Source organism: Labeo rohita, chromosome 5 (assembly GCF_022985175.1).
Source record: "Labeo rohita strain BAU-BD-2019 chromosome 5, IGBB_LRoh.1.0, whole genome shotgun sequence".
Lineage (NCBI taxonomy): Eukaryota > Metazoa > Chordata > Actinopteri > Cypriniformes > Cyprinidae > Labeo > Labeo rohita.
In genome coordinates, this window is record NC_066873.1 from 38,155,974 (window position 1) to 38,174,095 (window position 18,122).

Here is an 18,122-nt window from a genome sequence, read left to right on the forward strand (position 1 = left end):
ATGTGACTTAAACGAGTCTGTCTGCAGTCTCAAATATTTAAAAACATTAACATTAAAGTACGGTTTTGTACCTGTTGTTTTTTTTTTTGTTTTTTTTTCAGATTTTCCAAATACGTTTTTGCTTCAAATAAATGTTTTTAATGTTATAATTCAACATGTAACTGGTTGGCTTGGTTCATGGCTTATATTATGGCTTTTTAAAAAATATTATGGGAAAAATGAATGGAAAAAATATTTCGCTGCTGAAAAAATGAGCAGGTACTAATGCACTCTATTAAAGTTAGGGTTCATTTTGATTTCATGATATATTTAAGATGCAGCAAAATTTGTTATTTATAACCCATTTTGGAAATGTTAATGTGAGCATTTGCTTTATTGATAGTTTGTATAGATTTAAATTTAACATAAAAAAGAGGCCTCCTGTTTGAAATTCAGGTCTCAGCCTGTTGCCCGTACAAGAAGGCCATTGATGGTTAACCGCAACTGTGCTGTAGTGTCAGCAAACCTTCTGAGGCTCACGTGCGCACGTGTGTGTTTTTGTGTAGCTCCGTCTGGATGAGGCTCAGGAGGCCGAGTGCCAGGCACTGAGGCAGCAGCTGCAGCAGGAGATGGAGTTACTCAATGCGTACCAGAGCAAGATCAAGATTCAGACCGAGGCTCAGCACGAGCGCGAGCAACAGAAACTGGAGCAGAAAGTCTCACTGCGCCGAGCACACCTTGAACAGAAGGTCTAGTACTGTTATTATCCTCTTATTCACCCAGACTCTAAGTCTTTATTCATCAATAATTTTCCACCAATACAGGTTTTCAATGGGTATTTAATCAGCATCAGTATAATTAGTATATTTACAGATAAAATGCTGAAGTTTAGGTTCAGTAAGATTTTCTTTTTAAAGAAATTAATACCTAATATACCTTACAAACTGTATATACTTATTTATTTATATTAATACTAGTTCACAGTACCAGTCAAACGTTTTTGGACAGTAAGATTTTGAATGTTTTTTTAAAGAAGTCTCTTCTGCTCACCAAGCCTGCATTTATTTGATCCAAAATACAGCAAAAGCAGTAATATCGTGAAATATTTTTGCTATTTAAAATAACTGCTTTCTAATTTAATATATTTTAAAATGTAATTTATTTCTGCAATCAAACCTAAATTTTCAGCATCATTACTCCAGAAATCATTTTAATATGCTAATTTGCTGTTCAAGAATCATTTATTATTATTATTATTATTAGTATTATTATCATCAATATTTCAAACAGTTAAGTACATTTTTTTCAGGATTATTTGATGAATAAAAAGATCTAAAGATCAGCATTTATCTGAAATAAAAATAAAAAGCTTTTGTAACATTATACACTACCATTCAAAAGCTTGGATTATAGAGATTAATACTTTTAGTATGCAAGGATGCTTTAAATTGATCAAAAGTGATGATAAAAACATTTATAATGATACAGAAGATTTCTATTTCAGATAAATGCTGTTTTTCTGAACTTTCTATTCATCAAAGAGAACTGAAAAAAAATCTCAACTGTTTTCAACATAATAATAATAAATGTTTTTTGAGCAACAAATCAGAATATTAGAATTATTTCTGAAGGATCATGTGACTGGAGTAATTATGGTAAAAATTCAGTTTTAAAATCACAGAAATAAATTACGTTTTAAAACATATTCAAATAGAAAAAATTTGACTGGTAGTGTGTATACTTTCATATTAATAACGTTTATATTTTATTCCTATTTGCAAAAAAAAAAAAAAAAAAAAAAGGCTGTTATTTTGAGTTTTCTGTTCATCAGAGTCCTGAAAATATCAGTTTCATATAAAAAAAAATATAATGGAAAATAATACCAGTTTCCACAAAAATCAGCAGTGCAATTTTTTTTTTTTTTCAGCATTGATAAATGTTTCTTAATGTACAAATCAGTATATTAGAATGATTTCTGAAGGATCACGTAACACTGAAGACTGGAGTAATGATGCTGAAAATTTTGCTTTGATCACATTTTTTTAATACATTTTTTTTATTTCAAATTTTAATTATATATATATATATATATATATATAGAGAGAGAGAGAGAGAGAGAGAGAGAGAGATAGATAGATAGATAGATGGATGATGGATAGATGGATAGATGGATGGATAGATTCTAAAAAATTCTAAAAATTGATAATGAATATAAACATTTTGGTTTTATGGTTACCTAGGTTGAATCGACTGTTCGAAATCAGCAAATCCTTAAATATTAACCTAAGTGGCACCGGTCCATCAAAATGTTTTTTAGGGACAACATAAGCTCAAGCCAAAACAAGCTACTTTGCTCCATTTTTTGGATTATTAATTGAGGTTAAATACCTAAAGTGGACAATAGTTCATAGTTTTTAGTGATTTAAAGTAAAGAAAGAAAACAAAAGGCATTCATTTCAGAAAGATCTTTACTAGTAACTGAAAGCCTGTAAGTCCTCCTTTACCTTACTTTATTATCTTGCCTTGTGTTTTCAGATTGAGGAGGAGCTGGCTTCTCTTCAGAAAGAGCGCACTGACCGAATCAAACACCTGCTGGACCGTCAGGAGAGAGAAGTCGACGCCTTCGACATGGAGAGCCTTCGTATGGGTTTCAATAACTTGGGTGCTTTGGACTACCCTAAAGATGACTACAGATGAGACCATAACACTCCACCGTCCTCCCTCTTTCCTGCTCGTCCACCTTTTTTGTTTTTGTTTTTGGAACAAATCTGCTGTTTTTTGCTACTGACAGTCCTATCAATCCTCTGGGCTGGTGCCTGCACAGGCCTTACAAATTTCTAGACACGTCATGGGATAACATGCTGGATAACGTCCTTTAGTTGTCTCTTTTTATATATAAATATTATATACGAGACGATTAAATCTGTCAGTGTTGATGTCAATGTTTTCTCGTGCAATGATAACACTTTCAGTGTAATTGAAATGAAAAAAATAGAGATTTCAAGACAAAAGCAATATGAACGGGGGGTTTGTATTGCTGATTTTAATCCAGATGCACTTGTGCACATTTTTTTGTTTTTGCTAATTTTTTTGACAGGCTGTGTGATTTAAGAATTTTTTTAAACAGTTTTTTGTTTTTTGCAGCCTCCTGCCTCTTGCTGCTTGAATCTCTATTTGGTATTTATTCACCCAGAGAAAATGGAAAAAATACCTTTTATGAAGTATTGAAGAAATTTGATAAAGTTTGCGTATTAAAAAAATGTACATATTTGATAGTTGCATCTGTGACTCTGAGATTCTTATGGTAATCGAATATGATTTTTTTTTTTTTTCCTTTTGTTGTTTTTTTTGGGAGAACCCGCTGCATTCATATGTACGATACCGTAATTCACCTCAGCTGAGGTGCACAATGTGAATAATACATATGTGAATCCTAACTCGTGGTACCTGCACAAAGGGCTGAAGGGGAAGGGACATGTATTTTGTGTATAGAAGGCTTTATGGAGAACTTTTACTTATTTTCCTATACATTTTAACTGAATTTCAATTTCTTTTTATATATACACACATATATATATATATATATATATATATATATATACACAAACATCTATATAATAAATGTTTCGCCACCCTTTCCCTCCTGCAGTCACTGGTGAAATTGTCTCAAAGGCCTCTCATTTAATGATTCGGGTTTCTGTTTGATTCTCGGCATCCTCTCCAGCTGTGTATTTTCTACAGAGTTCAATTAGTGAATAAAAACGCTTTACTGTCGCATGCACTTTACATTTGTTTTCAGGTTAAGAGGCATGATTCTGTCAGAGCTTTTAATTATATTTGTAAATAAAGTGCTCATCACACAATAGCGTCTTTACATAGTCTGATTTTATTTACAAGGAATTTTATTCCAATGTTTTAACATCCAGTATATAGCTGTGAGAACTTTTTGAAATTAAAGGTGCAGCCACAAAAACACAAAACTGCCTTGAATTTTATTCAAAGGTGCAAAGTCTTTTTTTAAACTGAAGACAGTCTGAACGCTTCCAAGCGAAATGACATAAATGAAGGCATAGATTGAAATTGCTTGATCAGTTCCATTTCAATTCAACTAAAACAAAAGACCTTCATTTCTACACAGCTTTTAAAGCAAAGAACCTTTAGGTTGTTTCATTTTTGAAATGGTTGAAGTGAAAATGTACCCAGTCAAGCAGTGACAGGTATTCAATATTATTTCCTTATTTGCCAGCAAGCTGTTCGTAAAGTTTGGGCACATAGTTGTCCCACTCTGCCTGGAAGCAAGACCCTGCGACCGGAGCACCGAGGCCGTATTTCTTGCGGAAACTCTGGATCTTGAATTTTCCACGGTTGTCTCCAGAGCGGTTGGTAAGGACTCGTTCTGTGCAGCTGATGCTGCTTGGTTGCTCATAAACCAGCCACACGTAACGATGGAGACCTGAAGGGAGTCATACACAAGTTTTATTCACCATTCTGTGATCATCTACTGCTTTATCAAACCTGTATTTTAATTCTTCTTCAGAACATTTTTAAAGAATGCTGGCAACCGTACAGGTACTGTAAAATGAAATTCAAAGACTTTAAGCACTACCTTTTTTCTAAAAAGATAAATAGAAAAATAAATAGATATATAAAACATAAAATAAATAAATACAGAGAAATATACTAATAAAACAAAATGGCTCATGCAAAGTGCAAATACACTTTTATTATAGTAAAACCATGGTTAACTTTCTTAAGGGATTTGTTTTTTGTGAATCTTTTCTTTTTTCTTTGTTTTGTTTTTGCTATGAAATCTTGATTAGAAACAAAAAGATTTGCCATAGGCACTCTGAAGTCCCGAACTGAATCAAAAGATTCGCGAACCTGCTCCAAAGTTTCAATCTAGTCAAATGATTCCCGATCCATGCTTCAAAGTCCCGATCTGAATAATGATTCGCAAACCATCATTTCAGATCAGGACACGGAGTGTGGATCGCGAATCATTTGACTTGAATCATTCAATTCGCGAAATTATTCACAAATCCGTTCAGATCTGAAACAAACGTTTCGCGATTTGCACTCCGTGTCCTGATCTGAAATGATGGTTTGCGAATCATTATTCAGATCGGACTTCGGGTCGTGGATCGCGAATCATTTGACAAGATTGAAACTTTGGAGCAGGTTCGCGAATCTCTTGATTCAGTTCCGATCTAAATCAAATGATTCACGATATGCGATTTGAAGTCCCGATCTGAAACAAATGATTCGCGATATGCGGTCCGACTACAGCGCTTCGACACAGTGAATCATTTTGCGACACAACGGTTTAACTGATTTGGAGTTTCAAAAAGCTCCGTTTCACCCATCACTACATGCTTTTTAAAATCATTACAAGCGATATCAACATTTCAAAATGAATGGCTCTTTTAATGTAATCTGGCTAGTGAATCGCTAAATATGAATGTTTGAAGTCACGAGCTTGAATGAATCAGAACGGATTCAGTGTAAATGACTCAGTTGATTTGGTTCATCCGTTTCTCTTTTCGCGTCTTTACACGACACTGTCAGTACTACTATTGATTTAGTTCGCTAGTTTTGTGACATTAACTGAAATAAGAGGGAAAAATATTGTTTTTTTTTTTAAATGTCTTAATTTTGCGTTAAAAGATATGTGCTTATTTTAAAAAAATAATTGAACACTTATTTCATAGATACTTTGTCTTTTAATAATTCAAGCACTTTTTAAGCACCCCTTCAGGAATATTACTATTTTCATGGGTTTTCCAGGCCTTAATTTTCAAAAGGTCAAATCCAAGTACTTCAAGCACTTAAAGCACCTTGTACGAACCCTGCTTTTATTGTATTTTTTGTTTATATAATGGAAATTTAGTTTGGTTACAAACATTCTTCAGAATATCTTATTTTGTGTTCCACAGATCAAAAGAAGTCATATAGGTTATAAACTCTCATATAAACTCTCACCTGTACCCTTCGGGGGTCCTGAACCAACATAGTCCGACATGACACATCCGCTGGAGATGTCATTTCCTTTCATGTTGACGACAAGGAAGTGGTGCCATTCCCTGAGATCAAACACAACAGCTGTAGCAGATGAAGTAACTTTGCTTCTAACCTGTTCAAACTTATTTCGTCTTAATTTCAGTTGTAATATGATGAATATGGCTGACTAATCTGAAAATGATACCGAAATTTAGGGTCTTTCCGGCTGGGTGCATCTGGATCGGTCATGGCCAGTGTGTACAGCTTACCAGGGTCACATCCCTCCCACTCAACGGATGTGGGCCGATTCTGCACCTGCAAAATGAAAGTGAAACACCCACAAATGCAAAGTTTGAATTCAATTATACACACACATATATGTGACCCTGGACCACAAAACCAGTCTTAAGTAGTCTTAGACTACAAAAGTATATTTGTAGCAATAGTCAAAAATACATTGTATGGGTCAAAATTATATTTTTTTCCTTTAAGACAAAAATCATTAGGATATTAAGTAAAGATCATGTTCCATGACGATTCTGTACATTTCCTACTGTAAGTATATAAAAACTTAATTTTTGATTAGTAATATGCATTGCTAAGAGCTTCATTTGGACAACTTTAAAAATTTTCTCAATATTTTTTGCACCCTCAGATTCCAGATTTTTAAATAGTTTTTTTTTAAGTTGTTTCCTATCCTATCCTAACAAACCGTAAATCAACGGATAGCTTATTTATTTCCAAAAATCGACCCTTGTGCATATGTGCATATATTTATAATACATATTAGCTTGAAATGTTATTCATTTATCAGTTCAGAACACTTGTGTTCTTTTGGCCTAATTTCTGCATTGCTATGCAGGTCTCTACTCTAATTTAGGCGGTGGCCCATTAATTCGCAGCTCACAATTTTTGCACGAGGTAATGCAGAGAGTGTCCACATTGCATCACGTGATCATGGAATTTCTAGACAGATGCAACTTTGGCTGCATGCGACCCTTGTTTTCATTACATAACTACAGAGTAAATGCATTCATTTTAACCCTCTTTAGCCAATGCAAATACAAAAAGAACATTAATTTCCACTAACTCTGGCAAACTTCATTACAAAAATAGCCACCACACTCTACTGCAAGCAGATATCAGCAAGCCATTCGATGCAGAAGCATTGCTATCTACAGGCACTGGCCTAATTCCTGCATGCATGTGCAATGGGCTCTAACCTGAGTGGGAGTTAACACTTTCCCCATCGCGTCAATTTCCAAAGAGCCATATTTAACAGTTAGAGGCTTGGCTGGCTGTTCCTCTACCTCTGTAAGCGCTATAGAACCCGTCCATTCATTAATATCCACAGGCATGGTGACTCAATGCTCTTGCGAGATATCAACGCAGCAGAAAAGTAGAGCTTCTGTCTCCCCCTCCGGTTGTTTTATTGTGATTGTTCATTGAACTGTGTGGTTACAGGCATAGCCAATCATCTTACCGCAGCTGACCAAGCTTTTAATTATGATTGGTCTGGCGGTCTGTCAATATTCTTTGGCCCGCCTCCTATCAAGAACGTTCGACTAATTTCCACGAATCGGTTCTTTTGGACACTTAACCGGTTTATTTAGTAGAATTCATAAATGTTTGAATCATTAAAAAGATCAGACTCAAATGAATCAGACGTCGCTTGTGACGTAACGTACAGTAAACTAAAAGCGGTGAACTTCAAGGCTTTTTTGTAAACTCGTATTTGTAGTTGATAAACCTGTTAAACCAGCTGTTCAACCAGCTGTTAAACTTAGACTCAAGACACAATATCATAACGTAATATTAAAAAATAACGGTAAAACATTCACCCAGGCATCTTTTAAGGCACCTATAACGGCTGACAGAGGTCTTGACTGCTGACAGTATGGCTGCCTTCAGTAGAGGAAGGCAGAGGATAAAAGCTTTCTGTTGTTTTAGGAGTTTACTATTTACAAGAAGTTTTACAGGTAACGTTAATGTTTTTTGAATAATAAAACATATTGTAGTAAAGTAATTTCGCCCAATAGCCGCAATTTACGTTTAGTTCACTGTTCTTAGTGTGCTAACAATACTGTTTCATAATGTTTCAATAATGTTGGTTTCATATGAGAAACTAACTAGTAGTTAAAAGTTATTAAAAAAGCAAAAGAGCACATTAATAATACAAAGCATACTGTTAATCCCTCTGTCGTTAAATTATCGAGAAATTTAATTCTAATTCCAGCAGGTAAATTTGACTATGATCTGGTGGTCATTGGTGGAGGCTCTGGAGGTTTGGCATGTTCAAAAGAAGGTAGGTGTTATCTATACTAAATAGAGTTTTGATTTGTTTTTCTTTTACAATTATTAGGAATGACATTTCAAGACATCTCTTTAATTGTTATTGTAATAATTATTATTTTTTTGCTTACAGCTGCCCAGTTAGGACAGAGAGTTGCTGTCTTGGACTATGTTGAACCTTCACTAAAAGGTACATACCAACCACATGTTGTCTTCATTTATCTTTTAGTTGGTAGTGTTTATTTCAAAAACAACTAATCAGCTCATGCTGCCATTAGGTACAAAATGGGGTATTGGAGGCACCTGTGTGAATGTCGGCTGTATTCCAAAGAAGCTTATGCATCAGGCGGCACTCCTTGGCACTGCTGTCAAAGATGCTAGGAAGTATGGCTGGCAAATCCCAGAATCCCTGTCACATGACTGGTGAGTTTCATGAATCTGTATCAGACATGCGTGACATGACTGTATGTAGATTTGACTGCTTTACTGCAAAAATACAAGTGTAACTTGATTCTGATCAGAGCATGTTATGATATGACACAAAACCTAATGTTATGAGCTTTTGCTTCAAATACTACTTTCACAAGCACATTAAACAGCACCATCTTGTGGTGAAAAAACAGATGTCTGACTGGTCAAATAGAAAATGCAGCAGTCTTTGCACTAGAGGGCACTCCAGGTCTGATAAAGAGGTTCACAGGTGTTTTTCTAATGCTGGCCTTAAATACAACTTTCCAATATTAAACTAATGTCTTTAGAGATTAGTAGCACTTTCTTTATTTATTGGGTAGACATGTTATTAATTGGAAACTGATAATAGTGGAATTTATAAAAATGACCCTATTCAAAAATGTACATACACTTGAATCTTAATACTGTGTTGTTACATTAATGATCCACAGCTGTTTTTTTTTTTTAAGTGATAGTTGTTTATGAGTCCCCTGTTTGTCCTGAACAGTTAAACTGCCCGCTGTTTTTCAGAAAAAATTTCAGGTCCCAAAAATTATTTGGTTTTTCAGCGTTTTTGTGTATTTGAATCCTTTCCAACAATAGCTGTATGATTTTGAGATCCATTTTTTCACACTAAGGACAACTGAGGAACTCATATGCAACTATTACAGAAGATTCAAGTGCTCAATGATGCGTCAGAAGAAAACACGATGCATTAGAGCAAGGGGTGAAAACTTTTGAACAGAATGAATATGTGTACTTTTTTTTTTGGCCTATATATCATATATTTTTTTAACTTAGTACTACACTTCAAAACCACAGAAGATGCTTACACATTTCCAAGAAGATAAAATAAGTTAAAAAAAGTTTTCACCTCAGCTTTCATCTTTGAGATGTCAATTTATTTTTCACCCAAAAGTATGAATTAAGCTCCTGCTAATAAATTATTATTAGTGCTTGTATGCCAACCTATTTCAGTTCAGGAGTTGATAGACAAAATACTAAATCTCAAATGCATGTGAGGCATCTGTTGTGATTTGCATTATTCTGGCCAAGTAAGTACAGTAGAACTGAAGATCTTGTGAAATATGTTGCAGGTCAGCAATGGCTGATGCCATCCAGAACCATGTGAAGTCTTTAAACTGGGGCCACAGAGTTCAACTACAAGACAAGTAAGTTTTTGCTGTTGAAACAACCAGAAAATTTAAAATGACCGTCAGTGTTGTTAATACATTTTTTATATAGAGACCATTTGTCATTCAAAGTAACTTAACAGTTTATTCTTTTGGAGTTAATAATAACTGTTTCTGTGCAGATCTCAGCAAGCTTTTTAATATTACCCATATAATGTGATCATGACTCTGGGTTGATGAACCACAGGTTGAGGGTTCAAAAATATATGTATATTTGAATGATTTTAGAAGAAATATGCAGGTGTTTTCGGGAGTCTTTATTTCCCAGTAGATCTCATTAGCTGTCGATCTCTTTCAACATTTCATCAGGTAATTGGAGTCTAAGGCTATATGAACACAGAGAATGTGCCATCATGATAAATTGTCCTAAATATCAGCCGTCTTACTGTATGGCTGTGAGGCATACAGGTGTGGTGATGTCATTTCCCAGAATGCTCGAAATGTATGTCTCCACATTACAGAAGAAGTTTCAGGTTGAATTTGAAAATCAAAAGTGTTCATAAACAAATCTTGTTATTGCTGTTGAGTTTTCTTCCATCTCCATGACTTTGTAAAAATTCACTTTTGTGAAGGTTGACACAATGCCAGTAGACTACTTTGGTTCATGTGTTGGTATTTTAATGTGATATAATAGTCTCTCTGTCTGATGTAACAGGAAGGTGAAGTATTTGAATATGAAGGGCAGTCTGGTGGATAAACACACTATCAGAGCAGTAAATGCCAAAGGGAAAGAGGTATGATTTTGAGTTTAAAACCACTTAATTCTCTACAACATTGTGTAACAAGCAATCAAATGTTCAGTATTCCTGTTTACCCTGCATCTTTTTATTCACAGATGACAGTTACCGCCAAAAACATTGTGTTGGCTACTGGTGGACGGCCGAAGTACCCTACACATGTAAGTGTACGTGCCAGTGCAGATGGGCATGCGTGGGTGTTGTCTTTCCACTATGTGACCTTGTTCTGCTGATAGGCGAGCAGTAGAGATAATGTCCTCTTGTCTGACTTGCCAAATATGATACAATTGATATTATTCTTCCTCAGACTTGAACGCCTGCTCTTTGTCTTTTCCTTCCGTTGAGATACTGATAAAAAAAAAATAAATGTATGCTAAATGATCAAGAGATTTTTATTTTCCAGGGTTTGGGGTCAGTAGGCTAAAAATTATACATTTAAAAGTGATGCTTCTTTTTAGTACAGTAAATGTTTTGCATTCTGACATTGCTAATAATAATAAACAGTGCCACAATAGTTTTAATTAAAAATAATAAATAAGAGATTATTTTGCATTCATAACTTTTTTTTTTTTATTAAATTAAGCAAGAATGGGGAGGAAATTTGCATACACACTCTTATGTATGTGTATATATATATATATATATATATATATATATGAGGAGTTCATTTGCGAAAACACATAACTCATTTCTATTCATTTTTCTAAATCCTAAAACTGTATTAATTTTAAGTTTTTATTGTGTTTTATTATGTTAGTAAGCTGCATTTTTGTTATTTGTATTTATGTATTTAAACAAAACAACCCAGTTTTGATTGATATTACTTGGAATGCAGAATAATAATACATGATTTTTGAATAACAAAAGAGTTATTTGTTTTTGCAAATGAACACTTTCTATATATATTGTCCTACATAACATTACCCAATCAATTTATAAAAATATATTATTATTACTTATGTTATTATTATATTAACGTTATTATTATATTATTATAATTAACAGTGTCTTGAATTGATTGGGTAATGTTATAGGAGAATCGGAAGGATTTTTAAAAAAATTATTATTGTTGGTATTTTTATTTTTAACAGTTGTTGTTATTTTAAATGAATTGTAAATACATAAATAGGCCAAAAATATTATTCATAATTCTACATTCATATCATACTTTTAAGTTAAACTACTCAAAAATGTGGAGGAAATGTTTTTGCATTTTGAGAGAGAGTATTTTATCATTGTTGGTATTATTAGATACAATAGTATTTTTTTTTTTTATGTTTTAGAAATAAAACTATTTTAATATTATAATATCAATATTTATATGCATGGATCTGGACATTTATTTTTTACACTGTTAAACGTATTAATGGCTTTACATCGATTTTAATGTTTTTTACAGCTTTAAATATTAAATTATATTTAAAAATATATATATTAAATGAATTGCTGGTTATGCTAATTATTTCATCTTAAAAGTGGCTAAGTGATTTATCTGTGTGGTTAATTCTTCAGGTCCCAGGAGCCATGGAGTTTGGGATTACAAGTGATGATGTCTTCTGGCTCAAAGAGTCTCCAAAAAAAACGTAAGTGACTTTTATGACCGCAGAGACAGTTTTCACCCAATTAAGTCTGACTAAACGGAAGGCTTTGTTGTGTGTTTCAACATCATCTTCCTGTCATGAGTGGTCAAGAAATCTGCTTCACCTGTTGCTTTCTTAAACTTCTAAGTGTGCTTGTCACTTTTAGCCAGCTGCATTTGTTTGCAAGTTAATTATATATATATATATTAAAATATTCTTTTCCAGAATGCACTGAACAAAATAAGGACTTTATTTAGAGTTGAACTTCTTAAACTTGCTTAATATATTTAAAGTTCCTTTCCCTGAACGCAAGTCACGCTAGTTATAGTCGTGGCCACATCCTCTCAGACAGGTGATGTTGTTTTGCTGTTGAGCTGTCAGCTGTACAGGTGCGATTTCAGACTATTGCCAGTAACAGTGTTCATCCTGTGGAAGTGGCAGAACCTTGTTGACTGACGGGCATGAACAAGACCATTGGCACGCATGCCCGAGAGGGCAAAGGAAAAGCTTTTACGTTGACTTGTGCAGCCGTTTCCACCAAAACAGCAGAGAATCTGTCAGGACTGATGACATACTGTGTGCTTTGGATTCTGAAGACTACCAAATGATGCATTCAATATAATATCAACCCTTGGGCTCATTACATAAACGTCAATGTTGAAAATAACTTGTTTTGAAGAAACCAGGTAACTATTTTGCCTGTGGTTCAGGTGTCCAATAAGCCTCGGGACCCACAGATGCTCATGCAGTAAATAGTCCTCTGTCCCGTTATCTCTCTCTACTGTGCTGAAATGAAAGGAGGCTCAGTCTGGGCAGACGTTAGGGAAGGCACAGCATGAACTTGCTGATCTTATCATGGTTGGGGTTATTATAGAAGTGCTGCCCAAGGTTGACTGAGTCTACAGTTCCCACATACTCCACAGGATGAACTCTCTCTACTGCTGTTCATGCATGAATATAGAAGCTAGTGGGACTTCGACCGAAGAGAACGTTATGCTAGGCCTAACATGAAATGGCTGCTGTTATTTAAGGACATGATCAAATATGAGGTTTTTTTTTTTTTTTTATTTTGAATATAGTTTGTTTTTACAAAGAAAAATTAGTTTCATCATAAATAACATTATATAACATATAATACACTACCAGTCAAAAGTTATTTAATGTTTTTAAAGAAGTCTCTTCTGCTCACCAAGCCCACCTGCATTTATTTGCTCCAAAATACAGCAAAAGCAGTAATATGGAAATGAATAACAAAGATTTATTTAGCAAGGATGCTTTAAATTGATTAAAAGTGATGAGTGTCAAAGAAATCGGAAAAAATTCTACTTAGCTTTTTTCAGCATGATAATAATGATAAATGTTTTTCGAGCAGCAAATCAGAATATTAGAATGATTTCTAAAGGATCATGTGATGAGTAATGATGCTAAAAATTCAGCTTTCAAATCACGGGAATAAATTGCATCTTAAAATATGTTTAAGTAGAAAACAGTTATTTTAAATAGTAAAATAACATTTCAGAATTTTACTGTTTTTGCTGTACTTTGAATCAAATTGAAAATTTGAATCAAAATGCAGTGTTGGTGAGAAGAAGAAACTTCTTTAAAAAAATCTTACTGCTCAAAAAACTTTTGAATAATAGTGTATATTAAAAAATGTTTTAGTATTATCAATATTTAATTATACTCTATTGGGCTATAAATAATTGTTTTTATGTTTTTGAAAGAAGTCTTTTATGCTCACCAAGGGTGCATTTATTTGATACAGAAAAAAATACAGAAAAAACAATCATATTGTGAAATATTATTACAATTTGAGACATAATAATATATATTTTAATGTATAAACCGTGCTACTTATGACTGGTTTTGTGTTCCAGGGTCACATTTCAGCATTATGTAGAACACAAATGACAGCTGATTCCTCTTAATGACCCTGATACGTTGGTGGTCAAAAGATTACACGTGAACCTATACAAATTAAATCAGTGCAGTGCATTTAGGTCTCATGTATCCTACATTACTCATTCTGCTTTAAAAGGAATGTCTTTTCATAGTAATCCAGACAGAAGGTTTTTAGTCTGTGTCATTCCTGATCCTGGTTCCTGTTGCACTGTGACGGGTAGGAGCTCAGGGATGTGTTTTGTTGATAAAACGGCAGAAATATGTCTGAAATTGTGCTCTTAATCCCTCCATAAGCCGCCACACAAAAGAGCAGTAAGTGCAGATGTGCATTAGCAGTGTTGTACACCAAATGCGTGTGATGCTGCATTGGTGTAAGTGGGTATCACTCAGCAGTACCGTGCAGGGACAACCACGAGGATTAGACCTTGTGTTAACAATTAGACTTCACCATGACCGTGAATCTCAGGGTGGATTACAGCTGATGTTACACGTCGACCACACACGGTCATTCTTATTGTGCTGCGTAATTTTTGATCGCTTTAGGTCTCTTTGATCTCTGTTTAAAATCATTTTACAGAATGATTCATATAACCTGTGACTGATTTACTGACTCTTTTGCATTTGTTTATGTTAGTCATTGTTATATGACATCATTGTTCATGTTGCTCATCTGTGATCTCATTAATTGCTGTGTTCTGTGTTTCAGGTTGGTTGTTGGTGCCAGTTGTATCCTTTAAAGCTGATGCTTACTGTATAGGGGGAGTGTCTATTTACTCAGATGACACTATTAGAAATATTATAATTAATCATTGAGTGCATTTACATGTTCAACCAAATGCTGATATAGAATATATATAAAACACTAGGGTGTTTACATGTCTTTACATGTTGTCAGCTTATAAAGCGTAATTAGTTTATGATTGTGCATCTAAACACACAGTGACAGATTACGGCTAATACAGTGTGGTCAAAGAGAGTTGGGGTACTCGGACTCGTACTCGGACTTGAGTCCGGTCTCGAGTACAATTTTTAGGCGACTCGGACTTGTCACGGACTCGGATGCATTTTTACTCGGACTTGTCTCGGACTCAAGCCTTTCGGACTCGGAAAATATCCCGAGTCCGTCCGAGTCCAGAGACAGTTTACGGAAATGTCACTGACTCGATGCATTATCACGAAAGTCTTGTCCCGTAGGCTACTTGAAAGCCGAGGGGTTTATGTGCGCACTAAAGATGCGCTGATGAGCTCAAACGTCACCCGAACCCGCAGCTTCAAATAAATTATCCGCCCGCCACCCACCTATATTTTTGTCTGATTTAGATAACCGCACCCGATCGTCGTTTACGATTATTCTAATTCTTAGTTTTGCGTGATGATATGATGAATGGATGGTTCATTTTTAACAGCAGGTTGATTCAGCTGATCTGCACATCGCTGCACACTTAAAGCTTAATCGTTCGTGCTTTTAAGACAAATCCGCGCTAAAAAGAATAACGTTAACTGACATCTGGACGTGACTCTCCGCAATCTCTGATGAAATCAATTGGGTGTTTGAACGTCTACTGAATCCTTGGACAAAAGATTACAGGGGTTCACCCAGTTTGAGAAATTTCAGATCATAAAAATCTAATTCTTTTCATTTTTAAGGTATTGTTTTCGTTATAATGTACTGATTCAAATTAGTAATCAATAATAATTGTTCATTTTACTACTCGGCAAATCTGGTGTTGGCGCGGGCGCGGGCGCGGGCGCATGTCAGGCGCAATCATCAAACATATTTCAAAGGAAGCCGGCGCCACATTCCCTACCGTCTTTACTATGTGTTTTGAGCGAATATTTGCATTTATTCACATAAGATTGAATTAGAAATGGTGGCCTGTCATTATTTTGGCTAATGCAGGACACTACTGAATGATGAGGGAATTTATAAGTGGGTATACGCAAAACCGACGGATTAAAAAATGGGTATCCGCAGGTACTGCACTACACCACTAAATATTACCCTACTCAATAGCATTAACACAGGCGTAACTCCCTTCAAACTTGATCTGGAATGTTTTTTTCTGTCACAACTTCTCGAACAGGTGAACACACAGACACACACACAAAAATGAAATCGTTTGCCTGAAAAAAGTATTTAGAACAGGTTCATATTTTAGAAAATGTAGTTAATATTTGCCTCATTATTGATTTATCTCATCCACCCGCGACCCACCCGCAAATAATCAGAATGCATTTTTTTATTACCTGACCCACCCGACCCGCGGATATAACCGCCATCCGCGCATCACTAGTGCGCGCACATTCAAAGCGCGATCACAGAACGCGCCTCTCAGTCAGTGTGCGAATACAGAGTTCTCTTTCGCTCTTAATAGGTTCTGTTATTGCTACACACATGCTCGTATTCGAGACTATTCATGTAAATTAAGTCGGTTTTGTCTTAAGTAAACCTGAACAGCTGGGAGAAATACTGATGCGTCAAAATATTTGATCTTAAAGCGATCTTAAAGATCTTAAAGCGACAGCAGTGTAAACCTGCAGCAGCCGACCACATCAAACAATAATCAAACAACAAAAGAAAAAGAGAAAATCACTCACTGTTCTTGACTGAATTACTTATTAACTGTAATAAGAATTATCTTTAATGTATACAGTGAAGATTTTGCATTTTTTATTTTATTTTAACATTTATTGCTTCATGAAATGTCTGTAGTCTATTTCTGTAATAGATAATAATATATAGACCTACATAAACAATTCTACAATTCTATTTTTTTTTTTAAATATTATTTCATTTGTATTTTTTATTAATATATGTATTAATACTTTTGCTTGTAAGTAATACTTGGAGTGTTTACTTGCCTTGAGCTCGAGAATGTTTTACTTACATTAGTTGATTCGTTTTTTCTGTATTGAAATTATTATTATTTAAACATGGTGATAGTTTCTAGCTTAAAAGAAAAATAATTTTTCTAACATCTTTGCAGCAACAGTTTTTATGGGTCCAAAACCATCTTGGGTGTGCATGATTTTCTAATAATTAAATGGCCCATCATCAATTATTCCTTATATAATGTAATTTATTGTAATTAATGTAACTATAAATGCATTCAAAAATAAAACAGGTGTGAGTTTGCTGTGACTTATGGAAAGTATAGGTAGGGCTTTATACACAGTGTGTGCCATTGTAAAGACTAGGTTTATCCCTCACAACCTCATTTTCATTCAAGAAAAAAAAAAGTCATATACAACCCAAAACACACACAGCCACAATCAGAAATAAAAAAGGTGCATTTTCTGCTCTTAAGGTCCCATTCACCAAGATACATACTCCTTTACCCCCACCCTTGAATTTATACATTTACTACATTGATGAATAAAGTCAAGTCCCGCCCTGTAATTTATCACATTCTAAAACCTGTTTCACTCTAAAATATGTCACATTACACAGATCACCCATAACTTCTGTCACATGACTTTAAGTTTGCTAAGCAGAGCATGGACACTTATGAGATGTTGTGAAATCAAAAATCAAAATGGCAAGATCCACTAGAGGTTTGCTTTTCTTACATTTCAACTGACATTGCATTTTTCTAGTTGTAAAGGTTAAAATCAGGGGTGCCCAAACTCAGTCCTGGTCCTTGGTTTAGCTCTAACTTGCCTCAACACACCTGCCAGGGAGTTTCTAGCATGCCTAGTAAGAGCTTGATTAGCTGGTTCAGGTGTGTTTAATTGGGGCTGGAGCTAAAATCTGTAGGACACCTCCCTCCAGGACCGAGTTTGAGCACCCCTGGATTAAAACAATGTTAAGATACTGACAGTAGTGTTTCCTTGGACTCGGACGGACTCGACTCGGACTCGGCCCTTTGGGACTGGGACTTGAGTCCGACTCGGCCCATTTTGGACTCGGACTCATCTCGGACTCGACTCGGACTTGACTTAGGTGGACTCGAACCCAACACTACAGTGTGGTATTATCCCACATAATACAT

The 18,122-nt window shown here is 34.9% G+C and overlaps 3 protein-coding genes across 5 annotated transcripts in view; 2 read left to right on the forward strand and 1 right to left on the reverse strand.

The window, feature by feature from the left end:
- The window catches only part of taok3a (TAO kinase 3a), an 81,410-nt gene extending 78,042 nt beyond the window's left edge, over positions 1–3,368 (forward strand). The window contains 2 exon segments of the mRNA XM_051109612.1: positions 546–728; positions 2,515–3,368. Of these exon segments, the coding sequence (XP_050965569.1) occupies positions 546–728; positions 2,515–2,676 (345 nt within the window). The 3' untranslated portion in view covers positions 2,677–3,368.
- Positions 3,369–3,846: 478 nt separating this feature from the next.
- pebp1 (phosphatidylethanolamine binding protein 1) lies at positions 3,847–7,411 on the reverse strand. 2 transcript variants are annotated; one of them, XM_051109616.1, is made up of 4 exons: positions 7,287–7,411; positions 6,182–6,291; positions 5,959–6,059; positions 3,847–4,432 (listed from the first exon to the last, which is right to left on the reverse strand). In XM_051109616.1, the coding sequence occupies exons 1-4, from the start codon at positions 7,332–7,334 to the stop codon at positions 4,215–4,217; spliced, it is 477 nt and encodes a 158-aa protein (XP_050965573.1). In that variant the 5' UTR covers positions 7,335–7,411; the 3' UTR covers positions 3,847–4,214. The 2 variants fall into 2 exon arrangements, with proteins under 2 accessions (XP_050965573.1, XP_050965570.1); XM_051109613.1 differs by having other exon boundaries at positions 7,200–7,411.
- A 132-nt stretch (positions 7,412–7,543) lies between these two features.
- Positions 7,544–18,122, forward strand: part of txnrd2.2 (thioredoxin reductase 2, tandem duplicate 2) — a 33,075-nt gene continuing 22,496 nt past the window's right edge. Inside the window, exons 1-9 of one of the 2 annotated variants that reach the window (XM_051110045.1) lie at positions 7,544–7,955; positions 8,216–8,281; positions 8,402–8,458; positions 8,547–8,691; positions 9,816–9,890; positions 10,567–10,645; positions 10,747–10,809; positions 12,161–12,231; positions 14,837–14,856. In XM_051110045.1, the coding sequence (XP_050966002.1) occupies positions 7,874–7,955; positions 8,216–8,281; positions 8,402–8,458; positions 8,547–8,691; positions 9,816–9,890; positions 10,567–10,645; positions 10,747–10,809; positions 12,161–12,231; positions 14,837–14,856 (658 nt within the window). In that variant the 5' untranslated portion in view covers positions 7,544–7,873. Of the gene's footprint in view, positions 7,956–8,212; positions 8,282–8,401; positions 8,459–8,546; positions 8,692–9,815; positions 9,891–10,566; positions 10,646–10,746; positions 10,810–12,160; positions 12,232–14,836; positions 14,857–18,122 lie in introns of both variants that reach the window. The other variant, XM_051110044.1, reaches the window with a different exon arrangement.

Coding starts and splice junctions, on each gene's coding strand:
- pebp1 (XM_051109613.1), bottom strand. CDS start 7,334: ATGCCTGTGGATATTAATGAATGGACGGGTTCTATAGCGCTTACAGAG. Junction 6,292..7,199: donor AAGTGTTAACTCCCACTCAG/GTTAGAGCCCAT, acceptor TTCATTTTGCAG/GTGCAGAATCGGCCCACATC. Junction 4,433..5,958: donor AGGACCCCCGAAGGGTACAG/GTGAGAGTTTAT, acceptor GACTCCCTTCAG/GTCTCCATCGTTACGTGTGG.